Source organism: Temnothorax longispinosus, chromosome 12 (assembly GCF_030848805.1).
Source record: "Temnothorax longispinosus isolate EJ_2023e chromosome 12, Tlon_JGU_v1, whole genome shotgun sequence".
Classification (NCBI taxonomy): Eukaryota; Metazoa; Arthropoda; class Insecta; order Hymenoptera; family Formicidae; genus Temnothorax; species Temnothorax longispinosus.
Genome location: NC_092369.1, coordinates 9,331,873 through 9,348,061, shown reverse-complemented (window position 1 = coordinate 9,348,061; position 16,189 = coordinate 9,331,873). Strand labels below are relative to the sequence as shown.

The following is a 16,189-nucleotide window of genomic DNA, read 5'->3' as shown; positions in this document are numbered from 1 at the left end:
AAATAAATGTTCTTATATTAAAAGTCATTTGGTTTAAATTCTCTTATTTTTAATAAGATATGTTGCTTTGCATCGATATTGAGTTAATTATAGGAGATCCGTATATATCTACGTATATATATATGTGCATATATGTATTAGACATTGCATTCGCATGACGCAGTGAGATACCATTCATATGTACACAATAGTATAACTTAATTTAATTAACCAAAATTACCAATGCAAACATTCTTTAAGTAATTTGTGTTGATTGTACAGTCATAATATTAAATTCTAATTGTCCACTATATGCAGATATATAAATTATAATTTATATAAGATAAAGTGTGTTTGGTATGGCTGGTTTTTGCATTGCGATCGATTTTACTGACACCAATATACTGAGAGTGAGATACAGGATACATGGTGTGTATCTAGAATGACACGTACGTTATTTTTCAGGATTTTCAACCATAAATGCCATATCTGGAAAATAATGACGATTGATGGTGGTTGCGCGACGCGTTGAGCTAACGCTATAATACTCGGTGAGTTTACTTGCATTAGATGGTATATATTTAGTCGCATATTTAACGTTCTCTTTCTCTCTCTCTTATCTCTTCACACAAATTTTTGATAATATGATTAACATTATTTTCTAAATATTTGAAACTTTAAGCAAAAAATACAAATATCATTGTATTTTTCTTAGAGTTTTTTGTAACAACTTAAGTTTAAGTTAATATAAAAGTTATAACCGTTTATATATATGCATAAAAGGTTTGATAATAGACTGATTTAGTAACCAGGATGATATTGCGTGAAATTACTTTTTGATCTTAAAAATACAATTAGAGACGCGTAATTTTTATAAAAAATCTTAAAGCGTAAAGCATTTGTCTTACAGTTTAAATTTTTTTTTATTTAATTAAAAATTAAAGAAGTGTTTTGATATTTTTCTTAAAAGACGCTATGAAAAAAGATTAATAATTGAATAGAAAAACTGATGCAATTTTTTTAATTTAACAAATTACTTTCTGCTTTTACTTTTTGAAAGATTTCTCAGGTACCGAGCAAACGACGATTTTTAGCTAATTCCCTGACTTATGCGAGACGTCGCGCTGCCTTAATTCGCATCGGTGAGCACACGAGAACCGCGAATACCATCAAGAGAATAAACCACGAGTCGTCGAATTGATATTAAAATTAATGTTATACAGTTAAAGGCGAGAAACTTCCCGATTAATTCGGTAGATAACGCCCCGCGGGGGCTTTCGCAGGGGTCGATGTCGGAGGAAAGAGATAGCATTGCCGCGAACACGGAGGCATCCAATCCGAACAATTCGGTTTTCCTTCGAGCTGGGACACGCGAAGGTCCTCTCTAACCCATCCGTCCCCCTTCTATTCTACGCTCGGATAGAGAAAGCAAGGGAGAAAAAGGGAGAAAAAGAAGGGACAGGAGACACGATTCACAAGGGAATTATCGGTACTTGATTGCGCTTAATCCGCGAAGTTTTCTCGTTTGACTTACCCGTTTCGAACGGCGACTCCGCCTCGTTGGCCACCGTCGTGCACGACTCGCAGTCGGACATCCGCTGAACGAAAAACGCGCGCTCTAATGTCACCTCTGTAAAGAAGAAAAATTCATATCAAACGCGAAAAGTCGAATGCTGGAATCTCGCGCTAACGACGCCCGTTCGGCGGAATATGTTTGCTCACTTCCGGCGTCGTTCTCGCATCCTTCCTTTTATCTCTCCCCTTTTCCCTTTTCCCGCCTTCTCTTTCTTCTCGATCATCCCTACCGCTTTACTCTTGCCTCTCTCTGCCTTTCTTCTTTATATCCTCAATACTCTTAGAGAAGAAATGTTACTGCATACATGCTCGAGAGGCGAGGACGTACCTCTAACGGCTTACACTAATCCCATAGGCTGCCTCAACAGCTTGGCGAATTATTTCCATTCCGTTTCCCTATTCCCCTGCATCTAGCGTTATCAAAGCGTGTACGCGCTGCGGCGCCGGCGCCGTTTGTAAAGGCGAAGCTGCGGTTTTCGGTATTAATTTCAGAAACAATGAGCGTGCCTAATGCACTCTTTTCCGGTAAGCGTAGAGCAAGAGCAACGGGATTTTGAAGGGATCGCGGAAATTTGCTTTTTTATTTTGTCCTTTGCAACAGATTCGGCTAACAATATGTGATATACATACGATCAAAAGTTTCATTATTAAACTCGACTATTATAAATAGTCGACTAATATAAATTCGATAATTACTATTATTAAATTCGTTTCTACCAAGTCTAAATAAACAATCTTGAAAAGTTTTTACATATATTGTTCATGCTCTATTTGTTAAAAGCGAGCGGATGTCAGATCGAGAAAACAGCAGTTGTAAAATAATAGATACAAGTGGAGCAAATGTACAAGCAAATGACAACAAAAAATTATTAAATAATATATCCAATTTTTTAATCAAATAAATATTTTTATATAGTATATATACTTCTTTTTAGAATATGAATAGGGCAATAATTAGAAAAGAGATATAAAAGCAAAAACATCTTATTTAAAAAGTTTAAAGAAAAAACGTATTTAAAATTTTCTCCCCTAGGCTTTCTAAGAAACTCTTTGATCTTTTAAAAAGAAATATGGATTTACTCACTGATGTACTTATTGTTAATATAGAGGAGACTGGAACTGCTTGTTACAGGGGTAAAATGATACAGATATAAAATGTAGGTTCATGAAACCGTCTCAGAAATGCTAGATAGCAATAAACGCATTTTGAAGCTAAATAATCATACATTTTATAATTGTTAGGTTTCATGAACCTACTTTTTACAGCTATATCATTTTATTTCCGTAACAACCAGTCCCAGTCTCTTCTACTTTTATTTTTAGTCCTTAAATTTACAACATTTAATTTATTGTACATCCATCAATAAGAGTTCATCTATAATCATTTCTTAATTCAAATTCTTGTTTATTATCGCTTTTAATTCAATTGAGTTTCTTTCCTTACTTTTTACAAACCGTAAACTGATCTTAAATAAAAAAGACGTACAAGATGTATAAGAGAGACTATAAAAGAAATAACGTCTCATATATATGCGATCCGTTTGATACCGAAGGTATCTTTGGATTTCCTGCTCAATGAGATAGAACATAGATATCCGGCAAATTACAATTGTCTCTCTGTGACTAGTAAAAATACGAAAGAGGCAACTACGTGGAAAACTTGTGCATGTAAGTTTCATCAATTGTTACAGATATTTCTTTGGTACAGATGTCTCTTCCGCTATATTTAATTTTTATCATCGGTTTGAATGTCGAAATGTCTGCATTTTATAATATGAACACGTGTGCAGTGACGCAAATCCTCTTGCATTGTAAAAGGCTCGAAACAGTGCTGGATAAATGAATCGCGCACACTAAGTGCACTGTGTAAGACCGCGTACAATCTCTAAACTCGACGCTAGAGAATGACATACGAGGGACGATAAACGAAATAATATAATACATTCGCACAACACGTTTGAAGGTACCTTCAATCCTCCTACGCAATGAGATAGAATGAGGATGTCCGGGAAATCACAATTGTCCCTGTGACTAGTAAAGATACGAAAGAGACAGGCACGTGGAAGCCAGGACGCATGCGTGTCGTGTTGCTCCTGCTGGACTCCGTAGGACAAGTCAGTCTGCATCTAGACTCCGGCTCGCGTAGGTTTTGTACCAGTGCGTGTACGTGACGAAAATTAAACGAGAATTAAAGGAAAATTCACGAGACTAATAAATATGACAATAATCACTGCTGTCTTCGTCCCATGGACCGTATGGATCTTCGTCACATTGGTGCATTCATCCGAAGGTAAGTGCTCACCGTATTTTTTGTCGCAGTATATAAAGACAATTTCTTAGTTACGCGCGCCTAAGGCAATAATTATCGTAGAAATGTTTTGTGTCTAAATCGTCTTATTAAAAAAACTGTTAAGATCATTTAACAGTTAAAGGAAAGGATCTCAAACGAACAATAAAGGTATTCTGATCTCAAACGTATTTATCAAATTATGTTACATCTCAGCAAACACTACTTAATATCAACGAAAATTGAAGTGTGTTGAACTTTGCGATATGTGGAAAAAATAACGTGAGAAGTCCACTCGGTGAAATGCATAAGAGAACCACAATATCCAAATGCAAGCTCTTCGTATATACTATCCATTATGGTTATACCATAAATCTGACTTAACTCGACATGCCATTTTGCGAAACTTTCTTCATAAAGTCATGCCACCATTTCAGTATTTTTTAATACTTTTTATTGTGTTGCTCTAGTTTCGTAATATTGTAGAAGATATTGGAATGTATACAGTTTTTTCGCAGTTATCATTGTTCTTGGCCAACATAATTAAACTTTACACTAGCACGCGTGTATATTATAAAATTAATGGAAGAAAAAAGTATCTATGCATTTAAGATGCATTAAAAGATGTATATTTACGTATCACACATTACGTCATAATTACGTATTTAATATAACTGAAAAGATTACGATCGAGTTTATGTTATTGACAGATATTTTTTATTTGTGGATATATTTGAGGATATATAAACCCTCGATAAAAAATACCTTAAAACAAATTTATCCATACGTGTGAAAAACAACGTAAAAAAAACTATGCAAAAGATAAATTAAAAGTCACACAAGTGGAACTATCGAAAACTCGGGTACTTTAGTAAATTTCCTAGCATACAAAAACAAGGACTTAAATAACGATAAAACCGCGTACATGGTTAAATGAAAATTTGTGGAGTGCACATGGTGGCGTGACATAGAAGTATTATCCGCAGGAAAACGGAAAAAGCCTCAAATTTATGGAAGTGCTAATTGGTATTGTTAGAGGTACTGAGCGCCAATAATGAAAGTCGCCATAAAATGACATGGAAAGATGGTAGGAATAAAGGTAAATCGATGATTTATCGAATGAAAGATTGGAAGGGCATGACTATTGGCCATTTTACATTTTTAAAGATGGTAACAAGAACAACGCGAATGAAAAGAACAAGTAAATCGTGAACAGCCTGGATCAATATTGTGTATATACTGTACACAGGTACCAGACGGTACGAAGCAGTGAATTTAAGATGCACGAACCATATGTTGGTTGGTTTACATTAATTCTGTCATTCGCTAAAGTGAATAAAAATCTAGATTTTTTTATTCTCGTAAATGGTAAGAGATAATAAATTTCTAATAATATGTCGGATACCAATAAAATTAAAATATTACAAGTTCCGTCAATAATTAATTATTATGTTATTATTGACTTCTAAAATTTTTCTTATTTTTCTAGAGAATTATAGAATTTGTAAAATTATTGATTGATCATTAGAGTAAATAATAATTATCCTAATATCATTATATATACTACAATATATTATAGGGTTTTATAATAGTAATTATTTGATTATATAAATCGTTAAGTTGTATATTAATGATTGCTCCAGCAACAATCTATATATGCAGATACTAATGTGTGAATAAAATAGGTAATATTCTTATCTTCTTAAAAACGAAATACAAACAATATATCTGTAATTTTACGAAGAAATATAAGTAGCATGAAATTAAGCGAATAGTTATCATAAAATCTCTTTCTACTGATATGTCAGTAGTAAATCCAGAATTTCAATCAGACGTATAACAATCGTGATTTCATCTCATTATATCCGGTGACTTAGGAGAGTAAAAATTAAGGTTTAAAAAGAGCGAGAGAAAGAGAAAGAGAGAGGGGGGGGGAGAAGAGAGGAAGAGAAAGATTAATGTCTGATTCTTATTATTGCTTCGATTTCTCTTGGGAAAATTCTCTAGAGAATTAGTGACACGCGGTCGACGAATTGCGAAGATATATAGTAATGCTGGAAGGCTCTCAAAGCATACAGCACACGAACGACGTAAACTCAATGTATAAAATGGTAAATGATAAATCAAATATGCTATATAAGGTACCTGAGGTAAATAAGGCCCAGAGTGTAATAAGGCCCAACTTGCGTTTTACAAAAACTCCTGATAAAGATATTCGTAAGTTTTATTACATTTTTTATTTGTTTTAATTTATCTAGTACTTGCCTTTATTGTTCGTTTTTTAAAGTTTTCTAAATGTAATAGATATGTTAGATATGTTGTGATGATAATAGATGTAATGATAATAGATATGTTTCGTTATTTTGTAAATTCCTTTATGTATTAAAGTTTTTGAAAATGTTTTTTTACGGTTCGGGCCTTATATTATATACTACCATATTTTAATAAAACCCAAAACAGTCTTTTTTTTAAGTTATCTATAAAATGTTTATGTTTTGAAAAAGATTTGTCGATTTATGTATATGTTTTTTTCTATTTAGGATAAAGTAAAGTTTACCTATAGTAATACCTACACGGCCTTTTTATTATAATTTATTAATTGACTGAAATAATTTATTTTTAAATAAGGTAGGCCTTATTTGCTTCCAGTACCATATATACGTACGGAAATTAATACAAATTGTTATTTTTAATCTATCTGTAATTGTTTCTAACAAAAGTTTCCTCATTTTATTGCTTAATAATATTCTTTCAGTTTTATCTATATCTGTGAGATACCTTTTATGCATAATATTTGTGTATAGTATCTTGATTGTATGCAAATGCTGATGCAACAACACATTGAAATTGATAGAAACATACACACCTATTTATTAATTACTGAATTCTTTAGAATAATATCAATTTGAAAACAGGATACATTACCGCCGTGCATTATTATTTAAGCGATGAGCGTATATTGTACTAAATAGTATGCTTTAAAGTAATATTTGCGTGATATATGATTTTGCAATGCCATAATAAATGGAAGCAAAATTGGACGTGAAATAAATCGCGAATTTAATGTTTTGCAGTCTACACCGTAGAGTGATTACGTGATATGCAATTATTTCCCGATAACCGTGTCCGGACGGAAGGAAATATAAATGGCAGCGTGATATTTTATGTCATAATTTCCATTAGGATATCTATTAAAATGTTGCACGTTTGCATTCAGGTAGATAAAAGAATAACTGACTACTTATAAATTGAATTGCATACAAACGTGATCAATTTAAATGTTTCTAGTGTGTCAAACGCGCTACATAGCAATCATTAATTGTAACTGCTAAAGCGTGTAACCCTAATCGTCTTATCTCGAGATGCTGTATCATTGTCGATCGTCGATTGTCGGTTTCCATGTGCATATAATGGATCAACACTTAGGATTGGAATCTTCGTGTACCAATAATTTCAAAACACACACACACACACATGGTAAATGATTGGAGCTTATGCGTTTTCATTATCAGCCGCATTGCATCTGTAATCAATCTTCTACTTTCCGCTTCACGAAGCGACATGAACGTGTAATTACCCGAGGTTACTGGTAAAAATAGAAACAAATGAGAAAGTAAGGAACCGTCATGTCGATAAGAAAACAGCATAAAATATCCTATTTATATCAAACTATAAAAAAGACTAAAAGAAGTTATACTAAAAAAATTTTTAATACTTCCCATAAATTTAATTCTCTTCTAATTCGTGTTTAACGGATACAAAGATAACTTATTTGTTACAAAAGTTTGATAATAATACGCTAATATTATAAATATATAAGAGATATCTCACAGATAAAACTGAAAGAAAGAATTCCGTTCAAGAATCCTAGTCAAGAAAACAAAACATTGCTGCCAATTACAGATGAATTAACAACGGAAAATACAATTGGAGCTAAAATCAATAATAAAATGATGATAATAATATAGAAGTATAACGCTTAAATGTTTATACATGCATGTATTGAATTGTGAGAGAGTAGTAGTTAATTAAGGTCTTCTCATAGTTATCGCTTTATCGCAACAAAACCAGGCAGAGATTAATGAAATATTCGTGTTGTATTGTTAAAAAAGATTTACTTCCATGTAATCGGAAAACTCGCGGGCTGCATTCGTGCTAGGTAATTTCTTATTTAGTGACCCCAATCTGCCTAAGGAATGCGGAAAATGTAAGGCAGCTGTGCATATCCAGTCAGCAACAGCTTCAAACTTCATGTCACGGGCAGGCCTGCTAATTATTCCCTAGCACGCGAATAAGAGAAATTCCTTTCTCTTTCTCGGTGGGCAGCGTGTGCACACGATGCAAGCACGCAATGTTATACAACGCGGGCCAATTTCCATTATGCAACGCGCCTCTGTTATGCAAATAGAGACGCGTGTCTGAGCGGGCGATCTCTTATGTGATGTTCGGTGCTTGGGCGCTTCTGAACATCGTTGAAAATTTAACTTAGCGAGTTGACGCGAACGTATCGTCAGGACGCGCAGTTGCGCCGACGTGCGGCGTCCTTTTTTTCTCGTCGGTCCGTCTCGTTGAATATCCGATGAAATCCCGATGGACAACGGCTCATTCCTGAACAAAGCTGAGCTTACAGACGACGCGTGATACAACATTAAATATTTGGTCAGTTTATTAATGCCGTATTAAGTCAGTTTGTAAGCTTATGCGTATTTTTTAGCAATTTTATAATAGGATTACAGTTTATACCTTTTAACTGATCGCACTATAGAGATTTGTAGATAGGCATTGATCTTTTACATATACATACATTAAATTATTTTCAAAAATGAATTTATAAACTTAAAGTAGTTAATTAGAGAAAGAGAGAGAGAGAGAAAGAGATTTGGCTTCACTATATGCACATCACAGTTTATGTTGTTTATAATGTATATATGTAAACATCAATAGTGGTTTAATACATTTTTATAAACCATCAGAATGATGGCAATTTATTATGAAAATCATATATTCTGCCACGAGCTTGAATATGTTTATAAAGATAATACACATATACTATGTGATTAAATAAAAATACAATATATATCTCGTATATCGAATCATATATTCAAATTTTCTTATTAGATTTATTATAAATAATGTAGAGATATCTAATCATTATTAGTTTATATAATAGGTCTAGTAAAAGAATTTATATATAACAAAAATACGGATGTAAATTCTCATATCAAAGCTCGTGATTAAATTTTTATAAATTTTACCACTAATGAATTTTACAATGCGCCCTTATTCAGTAGAATCAATTATTTCGAAATGATTCGCGATGGTGCGATTTCGAAACTTTTGAATTGCGCATGCAGTAGCGGATTTGTTACGTCATAAAAATTTCAAGGCGATCGATTGAATGAGGGGTCACGACGCATAGATACGTCCAAGCTGTAATCGAAAGTTTCGGATCCTCTTACGGAAATAAAATCTTGTTGCAAAAGATCGTATTTGCTTTGAAGGAATTACGTTTAATACGTGTGTGCATGCATACATACGAATGTTCAATAACTAAGTATTCATACAGTAATATTTTCTCTTTTAATTATAGTCTCTCTTTTCAATTATATTATACATTACGTATATGACAAATAATATTTCTTTAATGCGATTGCAAGCTTATAGATGTATTCACGGTTGTTTGTTACTTCCGAAGTACATCGTATGCTTGTATAATATTTTAGCGGAATTATATAGGAAACAAACATTACAGAGAATTATGAGAAATATCTTCTGATGAGCTTGTTTAGCGCGGTGAAATCAACAGGCGCAATCAGAAAATTAACTTTGAAAACTTTTCCAATGGTTAAGGTAGTGGTGCGCATTCGGGGAAATTATTATCAATGTACACACCTCGCCGGAAACTCTATGGAATCGAACGGTCGTTAAAGTTAAATTGGCTCGCTAATTAATTTCCACGCGGTTGCCCGTCCAATCGCCAATCGGCTCCTGTTCCTCGTACAGCATAGAACCTCCATTTCTGCCTTGGACATTGTTTTCAAAATTACGTAGTAATCGACATTACATAATGTCTATTATTAATAAAAACCATACGTTTAATTGATTTTTAGTCTCATTTTAGTATGTTATCTATATCCGTGCTAAATATTCTTATACATTGCATAAATTTGTGAGAAAATGCTAGAAGAGACATCTCATGCACAGTATTTTTTAACAACTTCGTAACAGTTTAGTCTTTCGAAAAGTCAACAAATTTGAATAATATATAGAAGCCATATCATTGCAGCTAAAAGAAAAATGTTCTATTCTTATAATTGAAGTCACTTAATTATCCGCAAAAAATAATTATTTTGACAATAGAAAGATTTTTTAATCATCTTTCCATTCAACACTGGCACATCTTTTATTTAGAAAAAAAGTATGTAAAGCATCAAGTGCGAACATATTGGTTTCCAATTGTGGAATACTTTTAAGCGGAGGTCGGGAGGTGAGAAAAGCGATTGTTTTCGCGATAGATCTGAATTTTTATGAAAATTCTGAAATCAGTCCTGTGAGGACGAGTTGTGCGAACTTTGCCAGGTTGAAGCGACAAGGATGATTGCGCACGGGAAGGAGGACAATTCGAGAAACCTATCTGGCTAGCATCAGCCACCGCAAAGTGTAAAACGTCAGCTGCAAGTGCTGTTTTGCGCGCGTCCAGATTGCCGACACGGCCGCAACCGCCGACACCGATTCTGTCTCTGCAGTTCTAGTGCGTTTTCATGCACCGATACTTGTACCGCTTTTAAAGGCCTACAAAGAGTAAAGATCTTCGCGTATATCGTACGAAAAAAATTGAAATTGATGAGATAAATCGATTCACAATACGTTGAGTTTAATAATTCTTTTCAAGATTGTTACAACGCTCAATTCTTCGCAAGAGATATATTTACATGTTTAAATTATTAAAAACAAGGAATATCTATATGGTAAATGGCTTTCTATTTAAAAGACCGATGTTCGAGTTTTTATAAAAAATTTTGCAGTTTGTATATGAAATCAGTACTAGTAATTAAATATTTATATCATCTTATATACTATATCGAGAATAATTCTTATTTTGATGTAAAAATTGATTCTTGTCTTTAATATATAGCTATCAAATTTAATAATTTCCTAATTAACCAAAATTTCAACTTTATGTAATAATATGCGACAAACATTGTACCTATTAATAAAATATATATGACTTCCTTCCTATAAATTACACATCAACACGCATCAACGCATACATACAAATGCACGACTAAGCTCGAAGAAGGCTGAATCTTTAGTGACTACGGAAACGGAAACTCTTTGGTGGGTTACTCTCCGAGCCATTGTTCTTAGCACGAAAGGGAACGCACAAACATTGTACGTGGTGAATCAAGCTTTTCTCGTAATACGAATTTCGGATATATTCAGCAGAAACGAAATGCGAGATTTTAACATTAAGCGAGGACTGTTAACCTATCTATCTGCAATATATACCTACATATATTACACTATTGCGATGCACATAGGATTTCCTTCTATATCTCTTACAATTGGCATTGCAATAGCTATATAAAGAACTCAGGATTAAAACATATCCGCAATAAAAAGCTATTTTATTAAGTTATTTGAGGAGAATTGAATTTTTATTAACAAATAATTTTTCATTCTAAAATAACGCGAGATAGGAGGCTAATCTACAATCTTTGATTCATCATTCTTTATAAAATATCTACAATTGTTTCCTATGAGATACTTGTTGATGAGATAATTGTTTCCTATTAGATTACTATATAGAGTATATACAATAATTTTTATCTCTTTTATTTTTACACTTATTTTTAGTGTCTCTCGATTTTATTTAAAAATATACTAACGATACTCATTTTTTATTATAGATTTATTATTATTGTTTAATATAATCACACAGAATATATTTTGAAGTGTCTTACGTCCAGTGTGTTATATAAAATATTGATGTGGAAGAGGTCCACTCTTCCAGGTTTTCAGCTTCTTGAGGATCATCGTCTGAAGTTTCCGAAGCTTGTCGGATCTTCGTAGGGTCGGTTATTAACTTGTCATAGAAGTTAAGTTTTTAATCTTTTTTTTAATCAAGTGTTACAACATAACTCGGACTCTAAATATGTCGTGCGCATCATACTTTTAATCTTTAACTTTATAGAGAAGAGTCAGAAAATCAACACGGCTTCTTATCGGATATCTATGGACTTGTGATTACTCGTGTCAGTCGTGTCGGTGTTGAATTGTGTTTGCATAGTGGTGTAATAAGAAAAGATCTATTTCTTAGAGGAACGTACGTAGTACGTCTTGAAAAGGAAATGTCGTGATTCTCGATAAGTAACAGCGAGAGTCTGGCGCGAAATTTAAGCTATTACTCCAGCTTTCTCGCAAGAAAATCTATCTTCTTAAGAGTAGATTTTTTTACTCTTTTATTAGCAGAATACGATGCAACCAAGTATAACGATAATCATTTCGTTGTTCGTCTAACGTCTAGCTTATATACTATAAATGAGTAGAATCTAATTACGAATATCTTTTTCTGGTAATTTTTCTCTTATCGGCTAACATCAAAATTATTTAGAAATATCAAATTATATATGTACATACATATATACAAATATACAAATATACAAACATACAAATATACAAATATACAAAAATACATATATACAAATATGTATGTCTTTCAAGTAAATGTTTTTATACTCATTAGAAATCATTTATATGCAAGTTTTATAAGAATACGGAAAAGATTAGTTGCATGCGCATTACAAGCTACTTTTACGAAAGAAACATAAACTAGGGGATATCTTAATAGAACTTTCGCCGGAGAGATTGCAGTAATAAGTTATCGAATTTTGCATCTTGAATGATAATGCGCCGTATATCAGATTACGCTTTTTGTTGCTGAAAGCGGTATTATCATGTAATAAACTTTCCGGCTTCTTTTCCCGAGTCGTGAGATATGCGTTCTCATCGTCATCGCCGTTCAAATGCCGTGTAACAACATCGTGTAATGTGTGCGACTGCTATTTCATGATGACGAGGGCTCAAAGTTTCCCTCGTGACACGTGACACAGCTATGCAACCATGGTGCGCGTATTCATTATGTGCTTCATCGTGAAGAGAGTGGGGCGAGAGGAAATTATGCCTTGTGTCTCCTTACGCCCCAATACCTCAACGAGTGCCAGCGCATACTTACGTGACGTATAGAAGACGAATAGCTGTTACCGTTACGGCGTTACAATGAATTAACAGTTACGATCTCGCTTGCAACCGTATCATCTATATAGTATCTCGTGTCTATTTCGAGCGTATCGCCACACGCTTTTTGGAGAACATTCAACCTCACTTTTAGGGATGCCCTTCGCCCTTCACATTTAGGGATCCGTCAATTGTCTGTTGACCAGTCTCTCTCCCCTTTCCTCCTCTTTCCGTTTGATTATTCTCTTCTTCCGGTCTCGATCTCCTCTTGACACCGCTGCCGTTACTCTTTCGCCTATCGCCGTACGAGACGTTAATCACCCAGCAAGCAGATCGATCAGCGATTAATGAGAAACGTCGACGATGTGGAGGTGGAAATTTACACGGTCCGTTCTGCCGTTGCGAGTAGGGTATCGTGATCGATTCGGTATCCTTGGCACCTTTCTGAGCACGAAGCGCTTGAAGAAGGCGAAGCGTAAAGGAGAGCGGAAAGTTGGGCGCGGGGATATAGGAGTATTCGAAAAAAAAGCTCTATTGCTGTAATCCACGTTAACCTTTCCAAGGCCTCGGACGAACTCTTTAATAAAATATGCGAGACTGCCATGGCGGGAATGCCAAGAAGTATCGCATTCAGCAACAGCGGGCACATCGTCCCGAAGTTTCACGGTCTGTCGGTATCCGCGGGTAGAAACTGTTTGACATCTCGGTGAACTTTTCACACTCCCTCTACCTACGGCAGATATGCCCGAAGTTTACTGGCAATCCTAATGTCACGATAATATTTAATGGAACTCTATATCGCACAAACGGAACGTGTAACGGTGGTTCGAACCCGACCGCGCGGCGCATAACGCGTGAAAAGCATTGTTGCGCAAATTAAAGGCCGTACCAACGCTGAATAAGCTTGATTTGCGAGAAGCAATGGGATACTGAATCAACTAAAATGAGCGAACTGTTTAGTAATGGCAAACAAAGGTATATTGGTCTATGTTTATCGGATCATTATTAGATATTAGGAAACATTAGCGGAAAGACAAATCGTTACCGTTAATTAACGCGGTTATGTTATTAAGTATGTTTACGACATATGCTCCATGCACAAGAAACTTTACATGCATAGAAACTTGTATTATTGCGTACACAGCCGACTAATTATTAGCGTATAATTGCTTGTTTGTACTGTTTTACGTAATACCACGCTGTTTCAAAACATAGTACTTTACCAATAATTGTGTACTTAAGCTGCACCGCGATTAGAGCTGAGAAATTAATAATAATTAAGTTAACTTAACTCGCGTTTACATATCTGATACGCGTTCTCGAAATTAATTAATAACACTTTTAACAAAATCAATCATATACGATGTAATAATTGCTATTACATCATTGCCTTCAAAAATGTTTTTTTTTTCTGAAATCTGTAATTTTCGATTAAAGTGAATAGATAGAATGGAAGGATTCAGATTTCACGCGATTTTAGATTAAAGACCGCACGACGATTATAGGTAGAAACTTTCTCGAGGTATCTTTCTCTTCTTTTTGAGTCGAAAGATCCTCCGAACGACTTTCTTGCTAACGACCGATTTGAAACGATTGCTTCATCGTCCACGACTATGAATGGGCTACCTAGAAGAAGACAAAAGTCGCTTTTCTCTCAAATCTGCTCTGAATGACATTCGGGAACGCTGAGTGAAGACTAGTCAGCCGTATTTTCTATACGACGTTAGATAATTTATTTTTAAGAAATATATAAGTATTTTAAAGTTACGTATTGTAAAACATTTAAATTCGATTGATGACAGTGATTTAATTAAATTCCTCCGTTACAGGATTATTATCTTAGATTTAACGTAGATATAATAGAAATAAATTTTTATATTTCTCATTGAATAAAAATTAAACTAGATGTTTTAGTTATGCTGAAAGTTGTCTACAGATATTAATTATTTGAAAGTAATTCAAAAAAATACCTAATCAGTGTCAAATATCACTTTTGTCGATAATTTCATTATCACCGCATTATCTCATAGGATGAAAAAACCGCATTAGTCTTAAATATGATAAATTAGATCTGTGACGAGTATTATTTCGCGCGAGACGCAGTAGTTACCATTTCTCCAATACCCTCGATCTAGCAATACTTGGTATTGATCTCGCTATGCAAATATCGGACGCGAACGATAGGAAAACTTCTTCACTTTGCCCCATCCCTGAGGAAAATGTTGTTCCTGCCGTTGGAAATACTCCGATCCATTGCGTAGCCTGCTTCTGTTCGGCTTCTCCGCGTTGGACGTCGATTTCCCGTTAAGTTACTTTCGAAGATAGATTATTGACCAGGATACAGAAGCAGATATCAGCTCTTGGATATCGGAATATTCTTGGCAAATGCACATACGTACTACGTCTTATTCTTCCCTACGGATCTTTGTTTCCTCATTTATGAAGCATTGTTTTAGCACATAATAAAACCGCTTGTTATTGTGATATCCAATTAACAAATCATCCGACAAATAGTGTTCAGCTTTTATAGATACTTTTAAAATTATAAAATAAATAAAGTAAATGTATAATAAATAATTTTGTGAACTTTTTCATTCTTTCCTTTTAAATTAATTAATGCCCCAAATGTAATTTTTGACATATTTCTTACGAAAATTAACCAAATAAGAAATTATTGACGTACTAAATCCATTAATAAGTCAGTGTGTTTGTAATATACCTAAAGTAACGTACATAAATTTGGATTAAACATTACATCTAAATTTTAGCGGCTAAACATTTATTACTTATGGGATTACTTTGTACATTCGTCAGCCAGCTGCTAGCTCTTGCATTATTTTAGTCCGATTAGTCGTGGTCCATTTTCTCTAGCGACCGCATATATAAATTGCGCATTACGGGACAGTAAAAGGAACAAGACCGATCGGATCACGTAGTTAAAGACGCGGGCGTTGTAATGCAGAGGGAAACGAAGGAAAAGTGGGAAAAGGGGGCAAGAAGAGAGAAGGCGCAGACAGCGCTATGCGTAGCAGGACTCGGATTGCCACGTTGGCTGTTGTTCAAACAGTCTATCCGACAATAAAAAGCGATGCACGTCTTTGCCGGGGAAAT

General features: G+C 34.3%; 1 protein-coding gene and 1 long non-coding RNA gene across 3 annotated transcripts in view; one reads left to right on the top strand and one right to left on the bottom strand.

Moving 5' to 3' along the window:
- Positions 1-16,189, bottom strand: part of LOC139823444 (uncharacterized) — a 116,009-nt gene that overhangs the window by 66,138 nt on the left and 33,682 nt on the right. Inside the window, exon 4 of the long non-coding RNA XR_011734770.1 lies at positions 1,514-1,609. This is a non-coding gene — a long non-coding RNA (uncharacterized lncRNA). The remainder of the gene's footprint in view (positions 1-1,513; positions 1,610-16,189) is intronic.
- The window catches only part of LOC139823441 (neurotrimin), a 171,637-nt gene continuing 159,117 nt past the window's right edge, over positions 3,670-16,189 (top strand). For both annotated transcript variants that reach the window (XM_071796006.1, XM_071796002.1), the window contains exon 1: positions 3,670-3,844. In XM_071796006.1, coding sequence (XP_071652107.1) covers positions 3,772-3,844 — 73 coding nt within the window. In that variant the 5' untranslated portion in view covers positions 3,670-3,771. The remainder of the gene's footprint in view (positions 3,845-16,189) is intronic.